The 27,736-nt window shown below is 44.9% G+C and overlaps 1 protein-coding gene across 1 annotated transcript in view; it reads left to right on the forward strand.

Moving 5' to 3' along the window:
- Positions 1-21,108: 21,108 nt before the first annotated feature.
- Positions 21,109-27,736, forward strand: part of RRAS2 (RAS related 2) — a 44,156-nt gene continuing 37,528 nt past the window's right edge. The window contains exon 1 of the mRNA XM_086612699.1: positions 21,109-21,228. Within this exon, the coding sequence (XP_086468825.1) occupies positions 21,124-21,228 (105 nt within the window). The 5' untranslated portion in view covers positions 21,109-21,123. The remainder of the gene's footprint in view (positions 21,229-27,736) is intronic.

Raw genomic sequence — 27,736 nt, forward strand, 5'->3', positions numbered from 1 at the left:
AACATTAACTAACTTCCTGCTCCCTGTATTTTGTTGTTTGGGGTTTTTTTACTTAAAATTACTTTAACCTCTGGCACTGTTTTCTACCTTCTAGTCCCTTCCTCCGTTGCTCGCCTCCTTCATTGCTTCCCTAACCATGCTCTTAGTGACATCCCAAACTTTTAAATCTTGTTCTCTCTCTGTGTTTGATAATGCTTAAGGAAAGACTCCAGGGTACAGATCGTAGATGATTAAGAGTGTACAAGGAGAAGTCTGAAGATACTTTCTTACTTTTCTGATGCACAATACCTTTCCTTCCTCTCTGCGAAGGGAAAACAAGCTACGACAAGCCTCAAATGATGTTCCCAACATACCTGCTAGCTATTCATCTGCACTTAGGGGATAATGGGTTCCCATTCTGTGCTCTTGGTGGGGATGAGCATCAGGAGAGCTCACTGCAAAACCGCAGTATGAGGGGCAGGCAGATGAATCTAACCTTGGTTACTGGCATCTCCATCTTTTATCCCTGGCATGTGCTACAGTTACTCCTTTCCTATACAGTTATTTCTCTTTCCGGTTTTACAGATGCATCAAACACAGCTTGAGGACACATTTTAATAGACACTGTATTAGACTAATATATGATCTCTGATTCTAGACATTTATGATCTGAAAAAAACTTCCATTAGCTGTAAATCCGTCTTCAAAGTGCTTGAACAAAATCTCTTTTTTAGCACGTTGCAGCTGAAGAAAGGAGATGATGGCAAAGATGCGGGGTTTCAGCAAGAGGAGATGCTTAGGAAAGCTTTAAGGAAAGAAAGGGGGAAATGGCAGCAATGATGTAAGTGAGATTGTGTCAGTCATTGAAGCTGGGAGACAGGAACCCAAAGGCAGGAGGCCAGCAAAGGAATTCCTTGAAAGAAGTGGACTCCAAGACACTGTGAAGGGGGAAATGACTTGGTATTAGAGCTCTACTGTGACCAGCCTAGGGGGAAGTAAGGAAGAGCTGTAAGGGGTTTGGGAGGCCACGGAGTGAGGTCAGCAATAATCCTATTGAGTGGTGATTGAGCTTTTGCAGTGAGGGATGTCTGGTGACATTTTAACTGGAGAAATGAGTGCTAGTGAAGTAATGCATCAGATGCTGTGACTCCTGACTGCGGAGAGAATAATGAGTGGCAAGGAAGACAGGAATAAGAAACAGGTGGAGACATAAATAGAATCTGTTTACTAGAGATTTGCAACAGGGTGGGCATGAGCTGCTTTTTATTGAATAAATTACTATCACTGCAGCTTCTCTGTAAGTGAACCCATTCTTTATCCCTAACATGCATATTAGCTAGGTCATGGCTGTCTGTTCCAGGATTTCAAGTGGAAGTGAAGGGCTACTGCAAACCAGACTGCAGCTCTCCTTTCACATTTGTTCAGCATCATCATATGTGATGTGGGTTTATTCTTTGCTTTTTGCATTCTACTGATTTCTGTTTCAGCTGCTGCTGGGGGGTGAGTGTTATTATTTGTGTTGTTGATGTTTGTTATATGTGTTATTTAAGGAAAAGCAAAGTCCAAGATCACTAGTAACTACTGCAAAACCATCTTCTGGGCAGGTGCTGTCTGGAATTGAAAGACTTGGGAGGCTTTGCCCTGTAAGGATGTATGGATTGAATCTCAATCCTTGTGCTTCACTTCTCCTAGGCTTGGCCTTTAAAAATGTTAAATAAATATAGATATTTGTTGCTGGACCGTAGAATACCTCCTGTCTTGAGTATCTATATTTATCATATTATTTTATTATTATTAGTGAAATAAACCCAAACATTTCATTGCCACAGTGAAGTGTGAATATCGCTTCTAAAAGCTGGAACCCAGCCCCTAGGGCAATGCCAAAGGAAGGTCCTGGGGACTCTCTAACAGTGCAGGTTCCATTTTTGATGACTAAGATAAGGTGAGTGACACTGTGTTGCCTTGAAGAAATCTTCTTTTGCATGCCCAGAGAAGTTGTAGATGCCCCATCCCTGGCAGTGTTCAAGGCCGGGTTGGATGAGGCTTTGGGCAACCTGGTGTAGTGGAGGGTTTCCCTGCCCATGGCAGGGGGGTTGGAACTAGATGATCTTTGAGGTCCCTTCCGACTCTAATCATTCTATGATTCGATGTGACCTGTGGCTTGCCCCACCGATGTGCAGAGGAAGGCTATCTCAGTGTAAAGGTGAAAGGGAATTGCCTCTGGTTATCAGTTACGGAGGACTAACGTGCTTTGTGTGAACTTACAGATTACTTTCAGATAAACACTAGGACACTTAAAAAGTAAATTTATTTCCTGTTTCTTCTTGTGCCCTTCATAGTGACTGCAGGAGCCCTTTTTTCTGTCATAATTTATAGCTCACAATTCTTATTAACTCTACAGTAAAATCCTCACCAGTTTCAATCAGTGTTGCATTAATCCCTTAATGAGGGATAGGTAAAACAGCACTCTCGGGGTGAATTGCTGAGTACTTTGCTTACCTTGCTGTGGCTTCCAACTTCCTCGTTCGTTGTGCTTGCTGTGGATACTTTGAGCTCAGGAACCCAGTATTGAGATCAAACCAAATTCATCTTAATCTCAGTGTAGTGTATCAGCAAGTGGTACAAATACATATTTATTATTCAGTAGGGAAAAACCTGGGAAACTATAGCCCGTTACTCTGATTTGGTTCTACAACTGACTTTGTATTGCCATATATTTTTCTTTTAATATGGTAATTGCATGGTTAGAAAACTCGATAGGTTGTTACACAAGTGCACATGTGTGACTACTATTTCTCTAAAAAGCATTTTAGTGCTTTGGATGGGTATCCAGTGTTTTAAGCAGGTAATTGTCTAGTTAGGGATTCATTGTCTTAATTTTTACTGTTGCAAAAGTCAGACTGACGTATAAAAGACAAGTACACACTGAACGCATTGAGATTTTACAAAAGCTTTATGAACTTGCTATGAACCTATTTTAAAATGCTTACTATGTTCCTAATATGTAAGTGCTGAGTTGAAACTACTAATACAAGACGCCACCTCTGACATTTCTAAAGAAAAAAAAAAATCGACTGGAGAAATGAGTAAATTATACATGTGAGTAAGGTGTGTGGCAGGCACGCAAGGGCTTCTTCTTAATGCTGCTTGTTGAGGTTCTCATGAGACTCCTGGGGCAGTCTCTTCATGCTCATGATTAAAAAGGTAGGAGGTAGAAGTCTGTCTGATGCAAATTTCCAGTAGTGGGGTTACCCTGTTTCCCGTGGGCTTTCACCCTCAAAATCCAGCCTTCTCAGGGGTCTTGCTACCAGACTTCTCTCCTCGCCACAGAACATTGCTGTCCTATGTCAAACACGTGCTGAAGGACACAGGAGCGTATGGCTGTGACTGGGGACTTGTGTTGGCTTAGCTGCCCGGAGAGGGTGCAGTCTGCTGGACATCCCACAGCACCCGTGTTCTTGTTAGTCATTCAGTGAGGTAAACTGCATTTAGTGAAGTTCACCCTGGTATTTCAGGGATAAGAACTCAAATCAAACTCATTCTTACAGAAAAAATAGATGATCAGTTGGAACAATTAAATTAAGAAATGCCACGTCGTGCTATTTTGGCAGTGATCTGAATCATGACACACCTTCCCCCATTTGTGTGGGAGAGATCGCAAGTGGAATGCAAGATTAATTATTTGGTGACGGTTGGGTGTTTTTCCACCGGAGATTACCTCTTTGCAGAACTATGAGCTGCAGTTGGTAGTTTCTGTCCATATCCCTAACAAAAGCGCAGCCCTTTATCATGGAAGCAAGTCAGAGACAGCTATCAGCTACGGCTTCATCTGCTGCAATAAATAGCACTTGTTCCTCTATACGCTGCAGTTTAAGCTGCAGTTCTAAATTGTTCTTATTTAGTAGTTCTCCCATGAACTGCTGTGTTTGCTCAGAGACCAATTTGGTTTCAGGAAGGTTCTATGTAGTCACTGCAGCCCGTCTTGATGTTATCAGCTAAAGGATGAGAGCTGCAGATCTTAATTCTCACCATTAAGGAGTGTCAAAAATACACAGTAGGAGCCCATATGTTAGGTGTGTGTTACTTAGACCTGCCTGTTATCCCTAGGGCAGCTTTTTTAATACTTCGAAGCACAAAAATAATACAATCATGCTGCTTGTGGATGTAATTACTATAACCGTGTCCGATCCATTCCCAAGTGGTGAGAAAGGATGGTCTTTGCACTCTGCCTCTCGTTAGTAAATCCAGACTCACATGAAAGACAGAAGTGGTGAGAATGAATCCCTTCTCAGTTACACGCCACATTAAAAGGTCAACAAAGAACAAACTCAAAGTTTTCTCTACATTAGACATTGTTCTGTTTCTTTCTGGAAAAAAGTCTGTCTCTAACTCCCTGCCCCAGAAAGCATTAATGCTTTGTTGCTCAATTATCTAGAAAGGTTCTCCAACAGTAACACAAGTGCCAAAATAGTTTAAAAAGTCTGTAGGGCATGAATGAATGACAGGTTTGTTTTTATGACTTCCTACAATGAAATGAGAAATGACTTGACTTTTCTGAGAGCAGGAATTATGAAGAAGTTTGGACAAACATGTAGTGTGAAATCTTGCTTTCAACAAACTGAGAAGCGTTTTCAGCAAATGCGAAGGCACGGCTTGCTGAAAGCGTTTGGAATCCACAGTCTCTTTACCACTTTGGGCCTAAGCGTAAATAGCGCAATGCCAGTACCAACGTGAGACTCTCTCGTTTCGATAACATCAGCTAAATCCAAACAAAAGGAACAAACCTCACCTTTTGGCTGCATCATCTAATGACTTCTGGCGATGTGATTCTCATGTCCCTCTTGAGGAGCAAGCTAGCTTGCTTCTTCCTGCCTCGGGCATGAGGCTGTTGTGGAGGAGGCTCCTTGGCCACAGCTGGCCGGCGATCCTCACAGCTGGCGCCTGCGGCTGAAGCCACACGCTCGCCTGCTCCCGGGCCCTTTGGGGATGGCCGATACTCCTGGCAAAACGTGGTTTGACTGTGCCTGTGACCTGGTCTGGTGCCAAGCTGTAATCAGGGGTCTGCTCGTTCTGTCTTATCGCGGGGCTGTATCACTGCCTTGTCCCTGGTTTGGAATTTCCTTACTTGTAGCAGCGGTGTTTGTGTTTTATGCAATGCTGGCCATCGGCTGCGGACACATACGTGGTTTGGCTTGAAGTGCTGATGTGGCTCTGGAGTGAATGCTCCCAGTTGTCCTCACTTGCTGCCTGTTGGTTTGGACCACAGAGCAGTTTTGGTGTGTGCAGACTACGTCCTTTCTAGAGTAAATCAAACTGCTCTCGGGTGGGTACTTACTGTGTGCCCACTCTAAAAGCGCTCAAAGCAGCAAGTGGGCCACACCATCACAAAATCCTCTAGCACGGACTAAAGTTCTCTGGGAACTTCTGTGACACTCTGAGGTGCTTTTCAAAGGCCCAAAGCATGTCAAGCCCCTCCTGTTCCCTGCTGACTGTCAGCCCTCTGACCTTTGCAACTGACTACTTCTTCTTCGCTAAGACTTCCTCTGCTTCATCTTTTCCCTGCTTTGCTTGCTGTACCTTCTTTTGTCGTTCTTCCCTGCTGAAGCACCTGTCCCTTTTACGTCTCTTTTTTTTTGTCTTGGTTTCGTTTGGTTTTTTGGTTGTTTGATTTTTATTTGGTAACATCTATCCTTTTCTCCTCCCAGGAAATCCAGCACAGAGCAACCTAGAGCTTGAAGGAAACAGCATTGCAGGACTATCAGGAGGTTGCCAGCTGGTAATGAGAACAAGTTCAAGGCGTCCATGTCCTTGAAGACCTGAGGGAAGAACCATGCAGGGTGATAACATGGCAGCTGTTGCCTATGTTATGATATAATACAGACACCTTGAACAGATCTTTGAGTAGGAGTAGACCACTAGTTGTTGTGGTTGAGTAGCCACTCATTTGGACATCCACGCTCTGGACAGATCATGCAGGAGAGTCACAAGGAGACGGTGCCCTTTAGATCCCGTTTCTAGATCCCACAGAGTGCCCCAGAGAAAACAAATCCAGGAAACCTCTTCGGACCACTGCTAGCCCCAGCCTGCATCAGCGATCCCCTGTGCTGGTACTTCTTGTTCCAGCCTGAGTAAATGGGATGCTTTCTATAAGCTTCTTTTTTGGGGCAATTAGTGGGGGTACAAGTGGCAGCTTCTGCCGGAAGAGTTTCTGGCTCCCTCTAGAATCACTGAGTTATGCTCCCAAGAACCGCCAGGTAGGCCAGTTAATGGAACATAAGGAAAAGTAATGCCTGCTGTGTGTCCATCTTTTCAGAGATCTCTTTAGGAGTGGGCTGAAAGGACACAAAATGGCAGCAGGCTCCAGACCACATGGTGACCGTTGGGGCATCTCCTCTCTGTAAAAGGTAGAGGCGCAACATCTCAAATGCAGGTGGCCTTTCATGAGGTTCTAGAAGGCATGGCCAACCCATAAATAGAGCGTTTTGCCCAAAAGCCTAGGTACGGGGCAAATAGCCAGTTTCTCTAGATATAAAAAAGGGATAGAACGGCACAGGACAGAAGGTCTTGTATCACTGTAGATGGGGGGAGGAAAGGTTTCCTCAGTGAAAGGTTGCCTTTTTTGTCCTATGGTATCCAACCAGCTTGTTCGACCCCTTGCCTTTCTAGCCCTTGTCGAGTCTCACTCCCCCCATCCATATGAGGTACCTACACAGCCTTGTTCCCTCTCCTGCTTTCTCCACCATCTCCCAAGAAGCAGACAGCAAGCAATTCTCTCCTTGCCCTCCCCCTTTTCCTGAGCTGCATGGCACAGCCACTTTCTGTCAGCTGCATTTTTCTCCAGCAAAGCATGTAGCCGTCAGCCTGCGATGTTTCCCGAGGGTTGTGGAGGCAGCAGGCGCAGCTGCATGACGGAATGCTGGAAAGGTCAAAAAAGACATAGGTGGCCAAGGCAGACACAGAGTAACCATGCTCTGTGGATTGAGGTCTGCTGGGGAGTGAGTGGGTAAAGCAGGCAAACCTAAACCCCTCCTCTGAGAAACAGTACGCAATAGAAAAGTCATGTAGAGTTAATTGGGCTCCACCCTAACCTGCTCAGTTCACCCCACTAACGAAGGCATGGTCAGACGTAGGGCATCATCTGGCTTCTCCAGCTTCTCACAGACTGCAGAAGATGGGCAGAAAGCCGCTCAAGAAACTGGCCCTTGTTCTCCTGGTCCAGATGGAGAGGCTCTGCCAATTCCTTGCAGAAGCTGTGTAGGACACATCAGTCATCAGGGCTGCACTGGTTTGTGCAGCTTGTGCGGTTTGCATGTTCATGTCTAGTCTGTCAGTCAGGACCTGCCATATTGCAGTCAAAGAAATATGCACATTCCACTTATCCATAGCATTTCACAGTGTGTGGTTAAACTAGCCCTGTCCTCCAGTGTCGTGCGGGTATGGCTTCATCACCCAACAGCCTCTTCCATTTTATGTGGTGGATGATCCTACTTGGGAAGAAGATTTTCAGCATCCTTTTTGAACCTGATGCTGGAGACGGGGAAAACACAGATATCATGAGACTTTTTAGTGAAGCCTCACAGAATATCTATAAAGCTCTGTTCCTGGGTCCACTGAGCCCTACTGACAGTTGAGTGATAGTCCTTCTGGGTTAAATAGTTACAGCTGCTCTGGGATGGGCACCAGATGGGACAGTGGGCCTTGTCAGATAGGGAACCTGTGGCATGTGGTGGCCTGGATGGATTCAATGGCAGACTTGTGCAGTCTAAACTAAGAAGGTTTGGAGGATGGCCTCAGGACCTCTAATCACAACTTTGCCCGTCTTGAGTTTGTCCACCACAGCCTACTTGGCCACTGGCTAGTGGGACTTGGAGGTCATTGTGAGGGGCAACCACTGCACAGTGCAGTGGTGGTGAGATGGTGGTGCCAGCAGGGTTCATTCTGAAGTTTTGCAGCTTGCTGCCAGTTGACCCACTGGTCTGAGCTCATGTTGCTGTCTCAGAGCCTTTTGCTGACAAAGGACAAAGTGATTATAGAGATAAAAGCTTTCAGAAGCTCAAAGCCTTTGTCTCCTTTCTCAGGCAAAATGTTGTCCAGGAAGAGCCAGTTCATTTTGGGTGTCCTCCAAGAGGAGCTGCCATGACTGCGATATGAAGCCTCTCATGCTGCCTCCGTCTGTGACCACACTCGGTGCTGTGAGGAGGTCTGGAGAACAGGCCTATGGCATCACCTGGAACAGGACAAGGAACAAGTGAGGCAGATATATGACCAGAAGCAAAAAGCTTGTGCATGGGATGCCTTGTACCAGGGAGGATGGCTGGGGTCAGAGGTGGCAGGAGGAAAGACAACTTGCAAGAATGCAGAGCTTCAAACTCCACGCACGGATTTTTAGGTCCAGGGAACCAGACTGCACCTTGTCCAGAACAGTACAGCAGTGCACGCCGCAGGCATAGGGACCTCGGCACAGTTTAATTTAATTTCCTGATCCACTCTTATTTCACTGCGTTCCTTGTTAGCAGGCAGTGCTCAAGCAAGAACTTAAATGTTTCCATCCGTGGCGACCCAAGTGCGCAAACATTTGCTTGCGCCTTTGATAAGCTGCTTCGTAGAAGCGCAAATCTACCGCACCGGACCCCATGCCAGAAGCCAGCAAAGCTGCAGGTCGCTCACTGCGCTCCCCGACACGCTGCCCGCTGGCGTGATAACACGAGAAAAACTCGCTGGATTCCTGCAGCAGCTCCGCCATGGCCAGGGAAGGTGTGCTGACCACAGGGTGGGATATCTCATCCCCACGGAACGTGCTGTTTAGCGTTGTCTCTGCCGATTCTCATTTTGCTCGCTTTCCTTTTTGTCCTCTGCTTTTTAAAATGTTGCTGGTTGAAGTCAGGCCCCAGCCTTGCCAACGCTGTTGGAAAACATCCACAAACAAGTTCTACCTGGGGAACCAAGAAACAATTTAGTTGGATGAGAGTTTGCTGGAATATTACTGGTTAGCATTCCTTTACTACAAGGTAGTAAAGGAAAGTGCCGTTTTAAACACAGGAGTGAATTTGGTGAGTGGTGAATGCCCCCATTTCGGTGGGCTCGCAGCGTAAGCTCCTCAACGTGACTGTTTATTCTGTGTAACTATTAAAAAGATAAATCTAGATTTAATGGTAGTTTTAATGATTATTATCATTTGTTCCATTATTACTTTTTGTGATTGCTAGGTGGTTTTTTTTTTTAAGTATACTTTCCGTTAATAGAAATTTAGATAGTGAGCCAAAGCATCTTAAAAATTTTGCCTTATTGTGTTATGGACTTTTAAAAATGGGAGTTGGAGTCGCTAGTAACAGAAAATCCTAGAGATGTGTTTGTTCAATTTTTCTGAAGGAAATTATTTAGCAAGTAGAACATTTGTCTTGCACGACGCTTATCAGAGAAGACAGAACTTAAAAAAATTATACATTGAAAAAAATAGTGTCTGATTACATACAACATGTTCTGCCGGATATTCTGAGACAGCACCAGAAGGCACCACATTTCAAGTGGCAACAACATGTCACAGAAATATCTGAAAAGTCTCCTTTTCAGTAAAATGTCTGTTTATCATGCCCTTGTTATCAAGCTGGCCTATTTGTTTTTACCTTAATTTCCCCATTCTTCAAATAGTAGGTACATTTTTGCTTTTCAGATAGATTCTGATTTTCAGTGATTTAAGAGCATAAGCAAGCATAGTATTTTTTTAAAAAAATATATATTTTAAATTAATTAATTCCTACGGCAGCAATATTGATCTCATTGATTCATATTGTATTCAGTCCCTTGTTCTCATGTACTTTAAAAATGTCAACAAAACTAAAATCTATCTCAACAGCTTCTTCACCTGTGGTGCTGCCAGTGGTGAATTAATAGGCTGATTTAAAGGAAGATACAGAGTGTCTGGAGAAGGAGTAAGGAAAGGGCTTGTGTTGTTTATCCCCCAGTTCAGCTCACTTGACTGATGAAGGCTTTCTGCATATCCTCAGGCATATTCCTTAGCGTGTTCACGCTTGAATGCCCTGTCTGCAAACGGGATAATAATATTTCTTCTGTCTATTTAGACTGTAATTTCTGTGTGACAAAAACTGAGTCTTACGGCATGTTGGTACAGAATCCACCAGTGTGATCCACTAATACTGGTTCTGTAAATTGGTGGTAAAAAACAACTTGTACAAATATGAAAAATTAAATGTTAATTCGTCAGCTGAAATGTCAGTACAAAATAATTTCACATATTTGAACAAGTGCTTTTCTTCTACTCAGCAACGGGCCTCACTGATCAAAACACTACCAATTTGACAAAGCTTGCTAGCATCACCAAAAGCTCAAGTGCCTTTGGAGCCAAACAGAAGGTATTCTGAATATAGGGCTTTGTGCTATGCATACAGGGATTCCTTGAGGTATGTAGATTGGGGCAGGAGGAAAAGGAGAGGAAGAGGAATTGCTGAAACTCTGAAACAGCCTATTTTCTTGCCTCCAACAATTCTTCTACTTCTTTTTCCCCATACCTAAATTGGGGCAAGCCAAAAGACAATAATTTCACTTGGACAGTGTCTGTCTGTTGAGTTTTGGAAAAAACATCCTTCCTGGTGTAGGCTGGTGTTCAGTAGTACCTCAGAATACCCTGTGTCCTGAGAAGGGGCTCCTTGGCCTGTTGTTGATGGGAAGAGGGTGGAAAGGGAGACGACTTCATTGTTCATCGTGTGTTGAGATGTACAGGGGGTGTGATGAGACCACCTGCAGAACTTGCAATAGCAGTGTTTTCAGCAAGCTGTGACATTTGAAAACACAGATAGACTAGCCTGTCCTTTATTCACTAGCAGTAAAGATGTTATGTTTAATAGGCAACCATGGTCGGTAGCTAAGAGTTGACCAGACTAGTAAGGGAAGCTTCAACTGTTTGGGCATCTTGGAAGTATGAAGAAATGTGGCATTTTGGTGATAGGATGCATGAAAAAGAGCGTGAGGACAGGAAAAATATCTCCTTGAAAGAAATTTGTGTCCTCAAGCAGCTTTTAGTCAGAGAAAGAATAACCTATATGTATCTTTGAAACTCTGTATGGAGAGGACCTTGCTGTACAAACCCCATTGCTAATGACAGTACTGGTTTTAAGACACCACCTAGGTGAAGAATACATACTGCTCTATTTTTAGCACCCCTCTATTATTTTTAGCTCTATTTTTTATTTTAGGAGATTTAAAAGATGATGTGAGTGTTTTGAAGGACAGCTCTTCTGGCTAGATGCTGATCCCACATGATGCGGATTTTTGGTTGCTTCAGTCGCCACCAAGAGATTGGAACGTGGCGTCTTGAAGACTCAAACATTGAACAGCTAACAACAGAGGGTTCATTGCCACCTGACCAGTTCTGATGGTTCAAGGAAGAACTCCACATTTCGTATAAACAAGGGGCAAATCTTCCATTCTCATCAGGATGTGCCTGCATTGCACAGGTAAGTGCACACTGCAGGCAGGGTGGGTAAACCAGTCTGGGTAAAAGTTTGGGCATCAAAAGCTTCAATCCGTATATAAATGTGCTTGTTTAAATATACCTCCAGTATCTTTACCCTATACTGAAATCTCAGTTGTTTAAACCACGCCAAAGTCCAGAGGAGGGCCGCAAAGATGATCCGAGGGCTGGAGCACCCCTCCTATGAAGACAGGCTGAGAGAGTTGGGGCTGTTCAGCCTGGAGAAGAGAAGGCTCCGGGGTGATCTTATAGCAGCCTTCCAGTACTTAAAGGAAAGCTGGAGAGGGGCTTTTTACAAGGGCGTGTAGTGATAGGACAAGGGGCAATGGATTTAAACTGAAAGAGGGGAGATTTCAATTAGATATAAGGAAGAAATTTTTTACAATGAGGGTGGTGAGACACTGGAACAGGTTGCCCAGAGAAGTTGTGGATGCCCCATCCCTGGAAGTGTTCAAGGCCAGGTTGGATGAGGCTTTGAGTAACCTGATCTAGTGGAAGGTGTCCCTGCCCATGGCACGGGGGTTGGAACTAGATGATCTTTGAGGACCCTTCCAACCCAAACCGTTCTATGATTCTATGATTCGATTCTATGAAGTACTGAATCTTTTAAATCTCATCATTTCAGAGTCTCAGACATCTGGTAAACTCCATCTGTGCTATGGAACTGTGCTATTTCAAGGTCATGCATTTCAGTAAATGATTCCTAGTGCGTTTTGCTCCTGTGTGGATTTAGAGTTCTCAGAATTAACCAGATGGCTCTCTGTATCCGGATGAGGTACAGAAATACTAGGACAATGAATTCTAGAAAAATTGCATCAGAAAATTAATCCATGGGAATGGATCATGAAGGGTAAAGGGAAACAGAAATGAGGCTGCAAGCGAGTGGCCTTACAAAAAAGTGAGTTTATAGGAAATAGTGGAGTTGGCAGTTTGCTAAAGAAACACTGTGAAGCACAAGCACACACCGCCTTAGTGCAAAAGGAGGACGAGAATTTTAGTAAGACCGGAATGCCTCAATCATTAGCTCTCCTTTGATCTCAGAGGAGTAAGGAGATATGCAGAAAATGAAATGTAGGTCATCATACTAAGAAGTTATACTAAAATGATAACATAAGCACTTATGGTGGAAATTACAGTGTAAGCTAGCAAAAGAAATAAAATGCAAGGAAGGATATTTCTGAAAGTATGTAAGTAAAAAAGGAGTTCAAGCTCAGGTGTTGTACAATACCAAGAAACGAGGAAAGGCACCAGGGAAGGGGAAAGTAATAGTAAAAATAATTTCTCATTCTTTTCTAATATACTAAACAGCAATCAAATAATTAACAAATTCTGTCTACATATGGAACAATGCAGGTGTTGTTTCTGAATTACATTTTCTCTTTTTAGAACTTTTCTTTTAATTCTTGCTGTCATTCAGAATTCTTGTTTTCTCCTCCCAGCATACAGCTTCTGAAAACTTAAGATGTGTTTTCTTGTTTCATCATCCAGGTTATTACTGAAATATTCAATAATATTAGATTGGGTCAGGTCTTCTGGATAGTTGTGTGATACTGTCCTCACTTTTGTCAATGAACCACTGAAAACCACCGAGTCCAGCGTTCTCACCTGCCCTGCTCCTGCTTTAGGGCTGCCATCTAACATAACACGGGGAACCAGCCTGTTTATAAGCACGGCATGGAAGACAGTATCAGAAGCTTTACTAAAATCAAGATATAGAACGCATACTGCTTCCTCCTACTCAGATGCCTGTTACTGAATCATAGGAAGAAAATGTTTTGATTTGGCACAGTTAGTTCTTGGAGGAGAACATATTGGTTTTCAGTTACCTCCTTGTTTTCTTCCAGGTGTTTACAACTAGTTTAATTATTTGTTTTAATTCTTTTTTTCTAGAAAATGAGATTAGGGCAACAGAGCCATAATTCTCTACTCTTCTTTTTGTCCCTTTTAAACATATTTATCCTCTTCAATGTCCTGGACTTCTCACCCATCTTCTATAAAGTGCTGAGGGTAACCATCCATTCCTCTGAGACTGGTCACCCTGTACTTTACAAGAAATGTTGTCAGGCCCAGCTGATTTAGTCCGGTCTGCCTAAGTAATTTCTCACTTTTTCTTTCTCTTTTCAAGCTTATCACAATTAAGTGGATCTAGAAGAGCAGTACCAGTCTGAGAGCTTTGTGAGAGCCGTGGAAATGTGGCTTTGACATCACAGCTCTCTTGGCTGCACTGTCTTACCAACTCCAGGAAATCAATAGAAGCCAACTAAGATGTGCCCACAAACCCTCAGTTTATTTACAAGGTGAGTGGCAGAGGTGTCTTGGGGCAGGTGGTAGAAGTTAACCCGCTCTTTCCAGTTTGGGGCAGCAGGATTATGCATGACTGAAAGGCGCGTGAAAATCTGGCTGTTCCCAAGCTTGAGATTCAGAGGCTGTTCTGGATATCCAGGCACTTCCTACACATGAACTATCTTTTTCTTATCCTGCCTCTCTCTCATCGCTCTGTGGAAACATCATGAATGCAAGAAAGCAAATAGGCTTATGAGTGTTAGGGGAAAATAAGAAATTTCTTATACCCCGTACGAGGGGAAAGGAAACCAGCAGTGTCTCGCCTTTTGACGGTGAAGAAAAAAACCCCCGTTTCTGTGTCTTGTGCGGGGCAGAGGCTCTGGTCGTACTGCGGTACGGGAAGCAGCCATGCGCATCAATTAAGGTAGCTCATTTTCTGGCCGAGGAAATCCAGCTGAGGTTTGTGGGACTGTCTTTCACAGCACTGCTGGTTCGTTCCCATCTGAAGCCCCCCAAATTGTGGAGGCGGCGGACAAAGTGGACTCGGCTGCCAAGCACCGTCAGGCTGAAGGGGGCTCTCCCATGGGGAGACACGAGAGCGGGGCAGCCCACTGGGGTGCGAATGTGGGCCTGGCAGGTTGGGAATCCCCCAAACTGCCCTCCCGCAGGTGGCACGTGCTGCCTTTGGGGATGTGCGCCGAGACAAATGTGGAGACAGAGAGTCACAGGTGTCGTCTCGGCTCTCAACCCCGCGCTCACCACCCACGGGTTCGCTGCAGCAGGTCAGGAGTCACAGGGCTCTGCAGCAGCTCTCTCACAGGGGCTCGTTCTAGCCCTGCATGGCAGCTCCTGACAGTGCTTGACGTGCCCCCTGCTCTGGGAAATCATGGCTGCAGTTATCCACCAAGGCATGGGCACCATAACACAAGCTCCTCTGGGATTCTGGGAGCCCCTTAGCCAGCAAGGTCTAGCCTTTCCCCATCCCTCTGGCCCAGAGATGGGTCTCAGAAGATGCCATGAAGTCCCTTGTGATGGTCTCGGGCAGCTCTCTGCAAGACATACGAACGGCGACTGAAGTCACACGTGGGGCTCACCTGCCTCCGGTCAATGCTCTTGTGTGGTCCCATGCTGTGAATAAGGTGGGTCAGTGGTGACCACAGTAGATGGAAAGAGGCTCACAGTGCAAGGGATTGAAGGCACCACGCTTCACGGTGCAGCATGGACATGCCCACTCTGCTGTGGAGGGCCCTTGCTCTCAGCAGCAAAGAAATGCCATCTGCCCCGAGCTTGCTTCTGCTGCGTATCACAACCAGCAGTTGTACCCTTCATCTACACTCACTTTATCTGTATTCACTTTCTTTGGAAAGGGTAAGGGTCTTCTTGAAAGTAGTGATTTATAGGCGATTTGTGGAGAAATTTTCTTTTTATTGTAGGCTTGGGCTCACTTTCATGTTTTTAGGATCTATGAGGAAAGTCTGAAAGGTAATAGTTTGGGTTTCTTTCCTGCTTGTTTTTTATCAACAGCAACAAAAAATGTATAAATAAAGATACATAAATACATAACGTCCAAATACATATATTAAAAAAAAAGAAAATCAAGATTAAATTGCTTGCTTTGCCAGAGGATTGCCTGAATGCCTGGGTGTGCAAAGCCTGACCTGCTCACGAAAGGCCTGATGCTGGTGCATTCTCTGGAGAAAAAATAAAAATCGCCTGCATGCTAATTGCTCAGTGCAGTTATGTAAGTGTTAGAGAAAATATATACCATCATAAACTTAAACAATCTTGTCTAAAACTCCTGTTCCTACTCAGTTTCTTTTACTCTTTTCTCTTGGGATGTTTTTGTTTTGTAATTACTATTGGGTACAAACACATCTGAATTGCTAAAGTAATCATAATAGTTAATGAAAATTGTCAAGCCAGTCTCACAAATTACAGGAAAAAAAAAGCAATACACAAAGTATTTTTCCTTTGTATATGAATTTCAAGCCTCAGAGAAAATGACACATTCTGAAGTGTTTACTACAGACCACTTTACTGGAATAGGTAGATACAAAAATAGATGAACATTTACAAAAAGTGGTAGCTACTTGGCTGAAAATAGTTTTACTTCTTACTCAGATAGAAACTGATAAATGTGTCTGAGGAGAAATAATTTATCTGCTCTTTTAGGTTGCTGGGTGCTCATTCTAAGTGTAACAAATAGTTCACATTTTTTATACACAGGAAACATTATGTCCATTTTATTCTGAATTATGTCTTACATTTCTATCCCAAGGAAAATCAAATTGTTTATAACTTTTCTCCCAAGCTTCTTGTTTTATGGCTTTGAGAAAGCTGGTTTCCTCCCATCTTCTTATGGTTGGCGGTGGAGTTCTTGGTGGCAACTGCAGCACGTGGATCTCCTTAGGTCACAATATCCACAGAGTATGAGGAGTGATGTTTAAGGCCTGCTTGAGCAAGGTAGATAAACAAGTGCCACCATTAGGTATACATGTAGTCCTAAATTAGTGAAATAACCCAGTGTTAAAGTTACCTATCATGCTGACTCGTGTCCCGAAGGTTTTGTAACTTTTTTCTGTGGTACGCCTGTGAACAAGTTTTCTTTTAATTAAGCTATTACGTTCTCACAGAGCACTTTTTAGCTTTCAATATGTCATTTACTGCGTACATGTCTTCTAACCTTCCAAACCCACATCTTTGCCAGGCTGCCAATGTAAATAAAGTTCTGGATCTTCCCCCCAAGCACTTCCTGAAATATTTTTTTTCCTGTCGTTATATAAAGTGCTATGGTGCTCTTTCTTTTAGGCTTGCCATCTGGATGCCATTCTTGGTTTTGTCTCTTTTTAAATATGCATATTCAGGCTAGACCTGAAATGACGCAGCTTCTTTCTATCTAACAGTTCTAAAAGCTGTACTTTCTTTCCCAGCCGTTTCATCAAGACTTTGATCATGTCTTTATCATCTCAGGTCTTGGTATTTCAAGTTCTTCCTCCCTGTTACGAAACCTTGCATTTTCTACCTCCCTAGGGATATGCAAACTGGTGCTGCAAAATTTATTTTCCTGACTGCATGGACTATACAAAACCTCTTTTGAATCATCTCTCCCTACCACCTCGTATCAGTCACGAGTTTCTTTTCTTCACCTTCTAGGCACCTCATCACTCAGCCGTCCCTAGGTTAGCTGATCTTGAAATGAAACACGGCGTGTGTAGTATCCTCATCTCCACGTCTTTATTCACATGTAAACCCCTTCTCTCCTGAAACCAGGGTGCACAGCAACGGCTGCTCCTGAGGGAAGACAAGGTGCTGGGTCTCTGCCAGGGCTTGGGGTGCAGAGAGACTGGCACTTCCAGGGCTGGTTCTGCCCTGGCTGCCCTGGTATCCTCGTCTGGAGGGTCTGTGTCACAGGAGAAAAGTCAGACATCACTAAGACAGATCTGATCTAGTAGTTAGTTTATTGAGTTCTAATCAGTAAATGTGGGGATGTAAAATATTTAATAAGTACAGACAGATTGGCAGTCAACAATCTACTATTTAGTACACTTAAAGTTAGTATGGGTTATAAAGATTATTGCTTATTCTTACTACACATATCTTAAATGTTACATGCATGCAAAAAATGTCACCAACCCATCGATGTCTGGTGTCACGTAAGGGATCTCTCAGCCTTGAGAGGTAACCTTCAGAGGCATCTCTACTCGAGGGGACATCACCGCCGTGCTGGCGGCTGCTATGGAGGGAGAGCTCAACGGGCCCTGATGGCTGCAGATACTTACAGCATAAAGTGGCTGATTAGAGGTCAGATTTTCTGCTGTGTTAATGCAGTTTTGGTCACTCATCAGTCCAGTCTCCAGCCAAAGCATTTTTGGAGGGGTTTGGTGCTGAATTCTCACTAATAGCCTCACATAATAGGATTAACTTTGATTAGGTCTACTTGCTGAGCATCTGCCTGCACCAAAGTTCAGATAGTTCAAGCAGGAGGAGTGCACCCGTCACAGTTCAGCTTCTGTCCATTGACAGCACGGGGAGTACAAGGCAACTGTTCCCATGTATAAAATTACTATTATGCATAGATATTTGAACACCCAAGGTTTTATACTGTAACATCTCTGTACTTGAGACTTTCTCCCTCTACCTATGTTTATACAACAAAGAGAAAACAATTTTTACTGGGATCTTTGGATGCAGTTATAAACAACAAAAAAATGCTGTTCATTATTTGCTGTCCATCTCTTGTTTTTCTGTGATCACTGCCTTATGCTTTGCAAGGATGTCACTCTATCTGTGAAACTGGATTTCCTTAACAAAAAGAACAAATGCAAAGAATTTAATAGTAATAGGTTTTTTTTCTTTTGTAATAGAGTGTTTTTTAAAGTAATGGATGATTGTGTTAATTGTTTTAATCCTTTAACATATCTGTTAGTGTTATTTTAAAAAAACCCGCAAGATTTTCTTGTAGAATTCACAAGATTAGATAGCCACATCAGCCAGAATAAATATTTAAAAGGATGTATAATGAAACTGGAATCTAAAAGAATAAGGGAAAATGTTGGGTTTCTATGTATCTTTAAACCAAGAAATCAGATATTCTGCTGCAATAGTTTGCATAGAGGTTAGTGTGTTCTTAAAACTCACTTAAAATCTGCTTTTCTGCTTTTCAGTGCTGTTCCTGACAGTGTAGTTTACTGGTTACTGTACTAACAGCCATCTGTGAGACCGTAACTGTATTTTTATCAAAAAATACTCGACAAACTACTAGCAGGTCAGTTTCTGTTTTCACTTCATCATAGTCTTTACTTTGATTTTTCTTAAGCTAGAGAACATAATTAAGAATCAGGAGAGAAGAATTGTCCTGTAGCTTAATACTCACATGGGTTCCTGATCCTGACACTGGCCAGTATGCGGTTCGTAGGCAAGAGCACCAGAGCCAGGACATGTGGAAAGTAACTCGTTTCTCACAGGCAACCCACCTCCAGGCTGCCAGTTTTAGAAACTTTCCGAGTCAAAACCGTGTCCTTGACGGCTGTGCTTTGTAGCTACTTTATTCTCTGTGACTTTTTTTCAACCTTTTGTCACTTAGATGCAGTTTTGTCTTCCACAGCCCCTGTGGCAGCGGGTTCCACAGTTCCATGATTGTGTCTGCACAAAACAGTATCTTTTTCTGTTTGTTTAAATTTGTTTCTTCACACTATCACTGAGTGTCCCTTAGTTCTCCTATTTGGAGACTTTCTCTGTTCAACTTCTCTGTGCCACTTAGGACTTTACAGACCTCTCTTATATTTCCCACTCACTTATCTCTTTTCTGAACTGGAAAATGTTAGACTCTCTATTCCTTCCTGTATGAGTTGTTCCTTATTTCTGATCAGCCAGGGCAATAAGGAAATGGATGCAAAGAAGTGGCTCATCACTGCAGGAGAATACCAAGCCAACGAGGCCTGAGTCCTGCCATTCTGCTTCCAAAATACAATGGTGAATCCCGGTGACAAAGTGTCTCCTCATCTCTCTCTGATACAGTGACCCCATTAACTCTGGAGGTATTGGTTTGTTTCCTATGTGTTGAACACTCTTCCCCTCCGCTGAGACAGAATAGGTGTTGAAAGATGTTCATTATGTTGGTTTTAGATTTACGGTTTTGTCTTTTTAAGCAGAGAAATCCAGTGAAAGAATTGCAAAGTTCAGCATGACAAAGGAGGAAATGGTGGAATTAAGGTTACAGGTACATCATTGATTTACCCTCATGTGTATATATGGTATCATGTTAGTTCTTACTTAGCTCCACAATATGTTATTTCTCTGTGGATCTCTGTTAGTCAGTGCTAACTAACGGGGTCTGTAGCGGGAAGGAGGCTCCTGCCTGTGGGACCCTCCCCTCACTTGGTGCAGAGCCGAAATGTGTCTCGAAGGCAGAAGGTCTGGGTTTCTTGGGTGAATAAGCAGAAGGTTTCTTGGATTGGTGTCCCTGCCTCCCCGCACAGCTCCAGTGTTGGTCAGGGCAAGTTTCTTCGACAAAGCTTTCACACACGGCCACTACTTCTGGTTTTGTTATTTTCTAGGCAGGAGGAGTATGTCTACGTTACAGGCTTGTTGGTCTGACTACGCCATTCAGGAATGTCGTAACAACTAACTGTCATTCCGTGCTGGAAAGAGGCTGTGTGTATGTGTATATATGTATGTAAAATTATGCATATATGATTTTGTTGCTATGTATGTTTTCAAAAAGGGGAGAGGAAAGGAGGAAGGAATTATCTGAAAGTAGGTTTTACCAACAAAAGTTCTGCTTCTCTGTAATACATGCCAATGGCCATCTGCCTGGTGTTTTGTGTGTCCAGGAACATACTGGAGAGGAAATTATTGCCCCACTAGGCAGGTCACCACCGCAAGCAGTAGCCTGCCCAGCCAAGGGAGCAGAGGAGCAAGGGACCAGGGTGAACTTACCACAGGCTGCACCCAGACTGCTGGGAGCACCTACGGAAAAGGATGAACATGGACCTGTGACACTCGGCAGAGTGGATGGCCTTGGTCTGAGTGGCCAAAACGAGTGGGAAACCCATTCGCCACATGGTGACAAGAAGACCTGACGAAGAGTGGGGAAGGGCTTAAAGTCTCCATGACTCTTTTTCTCCTTTTCCCTCCTGGCGAACCCGTGCCAGATACTAACGACGCTTCGGCTTTAAACCCCTCTGCGCCTCGGCCCGGCATCTGTACGCAGGGGCAGTAACACCTCGCCCCGACCCCCTGGGCATTCAAAGCGGCTCATTAACGTTGATGAAGCACTCAGCGGTGGCGGGACCGGCGCCTGAGTAAAGCCCATGAGGAAATCGGTAATTACCTATTTAGCGCTCCGTTTGGAGGCAGAGCGTGGGGGAGACGGGAGGCCCAGGGGTTACCACAACTCGCGCGTTAAAAACACCGAGATGTGGTGCCGAGGAGCCGGATCTGGGCACTCGCCAGCGTCGCCCCCCTCGCCAGCCCGCTCCGCTCCGCTCCGCTCCCCTCGGGGTCCCGCCGGGCCGGCCCGCCCGCAGGAGCGCAGCGCCCGCGCGCGGAGCGCCAGGCCCCGCCCCCTCATGCATATGCGCGCGCCCTCATTAGCCTACAGTTGAGGCAGGCCCCGCCCCCCGGCAGCCATTTGTAGCCGGAGCGCCGTGGCTGCGGGGGCGGGCGGTGCTCCCTCGGCTCCGCTCCGCTCCGCTCGGCGCTGCGGCACCGCACAGCGGGGCGCTGCCGGCGGCGCGCTTGGCAGAGCGCAGGGGCGGCGGGGCCTGCGGCTGCTCAGCCCCGGCGGGCCGCGGAGGAGAGCGGGAGGGAGAGAGGCGCCGGACCCGCCGGCGGCGGCGCGGCCGCCGCGATCGGCTCCGCTCGGCTCCCCCATGGCCGCGGGCTGCAGGGACGGCCCGGGGCAGGAGAAGTACCGGCTGGTGGTGGTGGGCGGTGGCGGCGTGGGCAAGTCGGCGCTCACCATCCAGTTCATCCAGGTGAGGGGCCGCGGCGCCCGAACGGGGGGAACCGCTCCGCCCGGCCGCGGCGCCGGGGCCTGGGCGCTGCCCTGCGCGCAGCGCGGGGGGGGGGGCCGGGGCCGGCGCGGCGAGCGGCAGCTCCCGGAGGCGCCGCGGGCTGGTGGCGGCGGCGGGTCTCGGCGCGCTGCCGGGCGGGGAAGCGGGAAGGCAGGGCCGGGGGGGCGGCGGCGGCGTGACCTTGAGGGGCCCGGGGCGGTGGTCGGGGCGCGGCGCCTCGGGGCGGCGCGAGCCCCCGGGAAGGTTCTGGAGGGCGGGAAGGGGTGGACGCCGTTCCCGGCCCGCCGGGCGCCTCCGCCGCGCTGCTCCAGCGGCCGGCGCCGCCGGGGCGGGGTTGCGCCGGGCCGGGCGCACGCAGCGCCAGGGGTGCGGGATGTCCGGGGCCGCCGGGGCGCTGGGAGCGGTGGCCTCCCGGTGGCGCGGGCGGGGTGCGGCCCCGCGCTCCGCCCGGGAAGCGGCAGTCGCCGTAACCAGCCGCTGCCGGGCGAGCAGTGACACTCGGCGTTCGGCTCCGAAATACCTGCCCCGGCGCGGAGCCTCCGCCGCCTGTGCCGGCCCCGCCAGAGGCGAGGGGGCTCTGGCAGCCCCCCTGGGACAGGAGAGGGACTCGCAGAGACGGGCCACGACCTCCGACCGGCCATCGCCCGCCGCCCCTCCGAGCTCTCGCCGTTCGTGCTTCAACTTCTACGTAATTCAACTTTTTTCCCTACTAACGTCTAGTAAAAACCATGACGGAATAGGTGATGTAAAGTCTGCGTGTTGGTCTTATGAGGAAGAGTCCATTTTCCTGTTCTGCCACTAATTCAGCCATAACCCTGTTATTTATTTTCATCTTCTGCCCTGTTGCTTTTAGTGTTTCTGCTGCTGTCAGGGGAGCGTTATTCATTTACCTCTCTCTGTTCATGGTGGAAGGAGGAGGTAGCTACCTGCGTTCTGCTTGCTCTTGTTACTGGTGGCAGAGGAGCAAATCTGGAGAGAATGACTTTTTGTTTGTTTGCTTTAATTCCACCTAGGAGAGGTCGAAATATTCTACCTACCCTTAAGACAGGCCATTTGACAGTGAGGCAAACTTGTCTTTTAACCCTTGAGGCAATGATGTTCTCAAAATATTTTGTTAGAGCAGATGATTAGATAGCAAATAGACTTTTTTTTTTCTTCTTTAGATTTTCTTCACTAATGCATGCATCTATGTGTTGGTTAGCTGTGCTATTCTGCTGAGAATTTAAGCTCTGCGGTGTAGACTAAGTAACTGCATAGAAAATAATTTTAAAATCTGGATAAGTACTGGATACTGAATGCTTAGAAGATCCAGTATTGTACAGAACGTTAAAATAACTGACACTAGGAGAATCCGTTCTTTGGAAATTAATTTGAACAGTGGATTTGAGATGAAATGGAAATCTGTGTTGTACAGGTGCCTTGTTCGTTGGATGTGTAGATGGCTGGTCGAAGGCTGGTAAGATATGGACTCGCTGGTCTGTTTGAAGATGATGGGGCTAGAACAGCTGCAGTCCTCTCGGTGCATGCATTGAATTCGTCATCGCTTGTATATGGAGATAATAAATTACTGTAGTTGACTGAAGCTGGTTTAGAGTGCTGTTCACTCTTAACATGGTACTGTTGCTTTAAATGGTATTGCCTGTGTCTTCCTGTGGTCACTCAAACTGGTTGTGACAGTAATGTGGCTTATGTTCAGTTCTGAGATGCTGCTGTCTTGGAAAATGTTGCGGAATGGATCTCTGGAGACCCTGGCTATGTTGAAGGCTTTTGGATAATTTTAACTTCACAAAAAGAATCGGTGTAATTTCTATGGAAGATGTAAGGGGAGGGGGGGGAAAGTGCAGTTCACACTTGGTGCCTCGATATGTCCATTTAATTTAATAGCAATAAGGTTCTGCCAAGTACTGGATAATTTCAATGTTTGCATTCCGGTAGACGTTCCTTCTTTAAACTAAAAGCTTGAGCTGCACCCATAAAGAAATAAAAGCCTTTGCTTAAGTGCTGCGTCTGAGACTTGTGTGAATATCTGCAAAATAGGAACCTGCATCTGCTTTGTCATGTATAAGGATATCTTCAAAGTAATAGCAGAAAAAGAAATAGTTCACTTTGAAAGAGCGGTGAGGGAGCAGCACTGTAGCTGACATGTTGAGGGTGAATTTTTCAAAGCAACTTATTGTCAGTTTGTATTAAGTTATCGGCATCTTTTTGCCCTCTCAGGTGCTTTGTCTTGGGATCAAATCTTGCCACCATGAAGTGATGTTTAGCAGAAAATTCAACCTTTTGAAAAAATGAGAAATAGTTGGGAAGTGAAGACTTTCTGAGCAGGACCTCAGGTGCCTTAGAGGAGAGCTCAGTATTGTTTCTGTGATTGCTACGTAGTTACGGACAATCAGAGATGAGGCTTGGTGTATGATTTATATACCACCGTATCTTGCTGAGCTCTTAAAGCTTATGATGTTATCAAGCGTGTGCGATGCTATGCAATCGCTTCTGTAGCTTCTGTATGGCAAGTGTATTGCCAAATATGTTGTTTGTAATCAATTTAAAAACCATTTAAAACAGTTTCTATGCAGTCTTAAAAGACAAACAATTCATGTGCTTCGTTTTCGGAGTTTCTTAGGATTAAGTGACAAACTCATAGTTGCTTCAGTAAAACATGGATCGGTACTAGTTCTTACCATGTGACAAATCTTGATGTCAGTGAAGGATTTAGGTTCTCTTTTACTTCTTTACTGCTTATGTTTAAATATTGTTGTCAACAACTCAATTTTGAAGCTTCAAAACTAAAGTTTCTTCTTACTAATAGTAGCAGATATTTTTGCACTTGGTCTTGCTTTCCTATAATCCTGTATTTAACTTTTAGTAAATCAGTGCTCAAGTATAGTTACTCTTGCTTCTCCTTCAGTGCTGTTGATTATTTTCTAGTAAGCAAGACTGTTGTGGTGATAGGATATCGTGGGAAAGCCTGTGTTGTGATTTGTGTTGTATCTTTGAAAGACTAAGGAGGATTCATGTTTGAAAATGGGAAAACCCTTCGTTTCAGATGGAATAAATGAAAACAAGAGGAACTGGAGATGTAGGAAGAACCAGTTCATCTTCTTTCTTTTGCCAGCTTTCTGGGGTTTGTGCACAGCCCATCCTTTCCAGCCTTGTTTGGTGGAGAAATGGATAGCGTTCATTCTTACAACAGTAGTAATGGCTGAGGTTGGACTCTTACTATGATAACAATCAGCACGTAAAGTGCTTGGGTGCACAGTGCCCTGGGTGAGAGAGTGTCAGTTCCTGAAGGTTGTTGTGCCTCAATCTGAGCCGAAACAACCATGTTTTTCTAAGGAGACTGAGTGAGCACATCCGTGTTGTACAGTGAAAGCTCTTGCGCGTACTGCGTTGAGCATGGCTGTGCTGATACGGTAGGAATGGTACACGAGATGTAAACTGGTCGGTTGTGTGTAATTGCCGGTGATCTGGGGTTCACTTTTCAGAAGTTCATCTAACAGCTTGGAGAAACTTCAGAGTACAGATTAGCAGATCAGAGCTTTCAGTGATTGGATGACTGGTGTGCTCCTCAAAATTCTTCCTCTGGGGAGATAAACACAGCTCGATATTGCTGTTGGTGGGCCAGGGTTTTGTCCTGGAAATATCAAATCATTTCCTTTAAATCAGGATATGATATATGAATTTAGTGCTGTCAAGTCTGTGCCCTGTTAAGACGGGAAGTGAAGACGTTTTAGTTGTAGAGGAGAGCTGATGGGATCTGTCGCAGCTATAAATGCTAGGAAAGCAGCAGTGAATGATAGTTCAACGTAACACCACAGTATTCTGTAAAACTTTAAGTGATAGAACTAAGCATTCCTTCTCTTATTTAAAACATACAGAAATAATCCATCATGCTCATATCCCAAGAGGCAGGAAACTCTTAAAATGCATTGCAGGCAGTTAACTGGCCTCTTAGCAGGCTGAGGTATTTGGGAGCCTGAGCTGTGCAGAGCACACAGCTGTTGCCACAATAGCTTTTCTCCAGCTGTCATGCAGAGGTCTGTCACAAAATACCCCACATTCCCTTCTAACTCAGCCCTTTGTAATATTCAGGTTTCCTTGCTCAAAGGGAGTGCAGCCTAGCAGATACCTAATCACCCTCTGTGTTTTTTTTTTTTATTCCTGCAGTTGCCATGAAGTTTACTTCATTCTTTTTTTTTTTTTAAGCTGAACAATGTATAGCCAGTTTTAGCAGCATACAGCAAGAAAGCCACTAACATTTTGTTCTTTCAAATCTGCTCTGCAAAACAGTGGATGCTTTTGATGAGAATTGTTAAAATTTTGTCATGCTGTTTTTCCACTACTTAAAACTAAAGCTTTTGTTTTGAGGCAATGACATGTATTTTTGCATGCGCAGACTTTGGTGACTTACAGAAATGTATTAATTCCTGTTAATAAATCTCACTAGAACCTTGAGGTGGTGTTGACTGAATGTAATTCAGTGTGGCTGAGTTGAGCTTGGTTTGTCAGTCAGCTTAATGTTAACTATAGCAATGCATGAACACATTTGAGACAGCTAAAATAATTAATATAATATAAAATATATGTAGGGGTTTGGGTTTTTTGTTTGTGTGCTGACTTCATGCTGTGTTTATTTATTAAGCTTAATTCTTACTGCCAAATTTGTAAAATATTTTTCCTACTGTTCTTAACTGTCAGTGACAAGTTCTAATTGGAGCTGAGCTTACTGTTATACTAACTGGTGAATAAAATGAGTTGGATGTAGATTTGTTGACTCTTCAATGTTCATATCAGACACTTTTCTGAAAGCAAGCATATATGACTTGCAGATGGGTGGTGAGCAGCTGTTCAGACTTTCCTCCTCCCCTTTCCTTTTCCAAGCTGCTACTTTCACAAGACTCTTAATTCTCATTAACTAGTAATAAAGCTAAAGGTGGGTTAATCTCAAAGTATCTTTTATGTCTGATGTAGCTGTTGGACATGAAAATAGCTTGTTCTGAATTTTATGGTAAAGCTCTAAAATAAAGTAAAGCGATTGAAAAGCAACAACTGAAAATGCAGCTGGTGTTCGAGCCAGCGTGTTGGATGTTTGACAGACCCCGATGTCTCGGTGTACCACTTTTGTATGCTGGACTTGGCATGTGCGAATCCCCCTGCAGTTTCTAGGTACTCCGACTAACTGTTGCTGACCGTCCAAAAAAGTTCTTCGAGTAAGCGCATGAGAAAATCAAAGGAGTAAAATGCCATGAATTCCGGGCTGCAAATCCATGTAGGGTTACACCAGGATTGGTATGCTTACATTTTGATAAAGCATGGGGCCTTCTTACGGTAAGTAGTACAGTGTAATGTGAGGTGACAAAACACAGTTCAGGAGAGTGAGTGACTGATTGTTGGTATCTCTTGAGGTTAAAGGTGGGAAGTAAAAATCCTAATCAAAACAAAGCACTTGTGATGCAGTCACCTGGAATAATAAGGGCTGCTTGTTGAGCTGCTTGTGAAACTCGAACCGCTGAGCTCCTCACTTCCTAGAGCACTGCTACCAAACAAAAGATTTGTCTCGCTCAGGTTAGTGTGGATCTGCAACCTGGGGAAACGTAGTAGGTGACTTCAGGCTTGACTTGCAGGCGAGAAGGAAGTGTTAGTGTTCTGGTATAACTAGCAATAGTATAACACATCATCACTTAGCCAGCAGGGATGCTGTGTGTTAAATGTACATGTAGGGTAGAACTGAGCTGGGTTTGAAAGCTGGCATAAATTTGGAGTAGCGCTTCAGTTTTGAAATGCTGTTCGTTCGATTTTGAGGAATTTACAGTCTTCTCCCAAAGTGAAATTCCTTTGGGATAACTTAAACCACACTGCAGTCAAAGCACCGTTCCATGTGTTAACCCCTAGCAGCAGTTGCTTATATAGCAAGTAAATATTGATGTACCTTTTAGTTATCAGGTTGTCTGCTACTGCCACTTGCACAAGGAGTACTGGCACAGCTTCCCACACTGGCCGGTGTGCCCTTCGCACTCTTGGGGATGAATAGGCAGCCGCTGGCCTGTAGCCCAGTTCCTCCTTCCCGTGCTGGAGGGAGAGGCTCCTGCTTCTGGCTTGGGCTGCAGCTCTGAATTCCAGTACTCAGTAGTGGTGGCAGAAGGTGGCTTTTGTAAGTAGAGCCCTTATATTGAGAGAATTTTGAAGGACCGGAATGGCTTGTGTTTGTATACCTTGTGCAACCCATCTGCATTTACCAAAAGCATTGCCAGCACTGAAAACGTGGCTGAGCTCCTTGATGTACCCGAAGAAAAATACCGACATTATGAAGTAATATGTGGCAGTCTTCTAGCCGGCTGGTAGGAAGCTAGTTCTTTTTGCAGACCTTCCTAAAAGAGTCACTCTTCAGGTCTAGACTGGTATGATACAAGGGGATAGTTTCTCCATTGATTGTGACGATGCAGATGGCTTAACTGCACTGGATTGGTAGTCT

This window comes from Tauraco erythrolophus, chromosome 6 (genome assembly GCF_009769465.1).
Source record: "Tauraco erythrolophus isolate bTauEry1 chromosome 6, bTauEry1.pri, whole genome shotgun sequence".
NCBI classification, from domain to species: Eukaryota; Metazoa; Chordata; class Aves; order Musophagiformes; family Musophagidae; genus Tauraco; species Tauraco erythrolophus.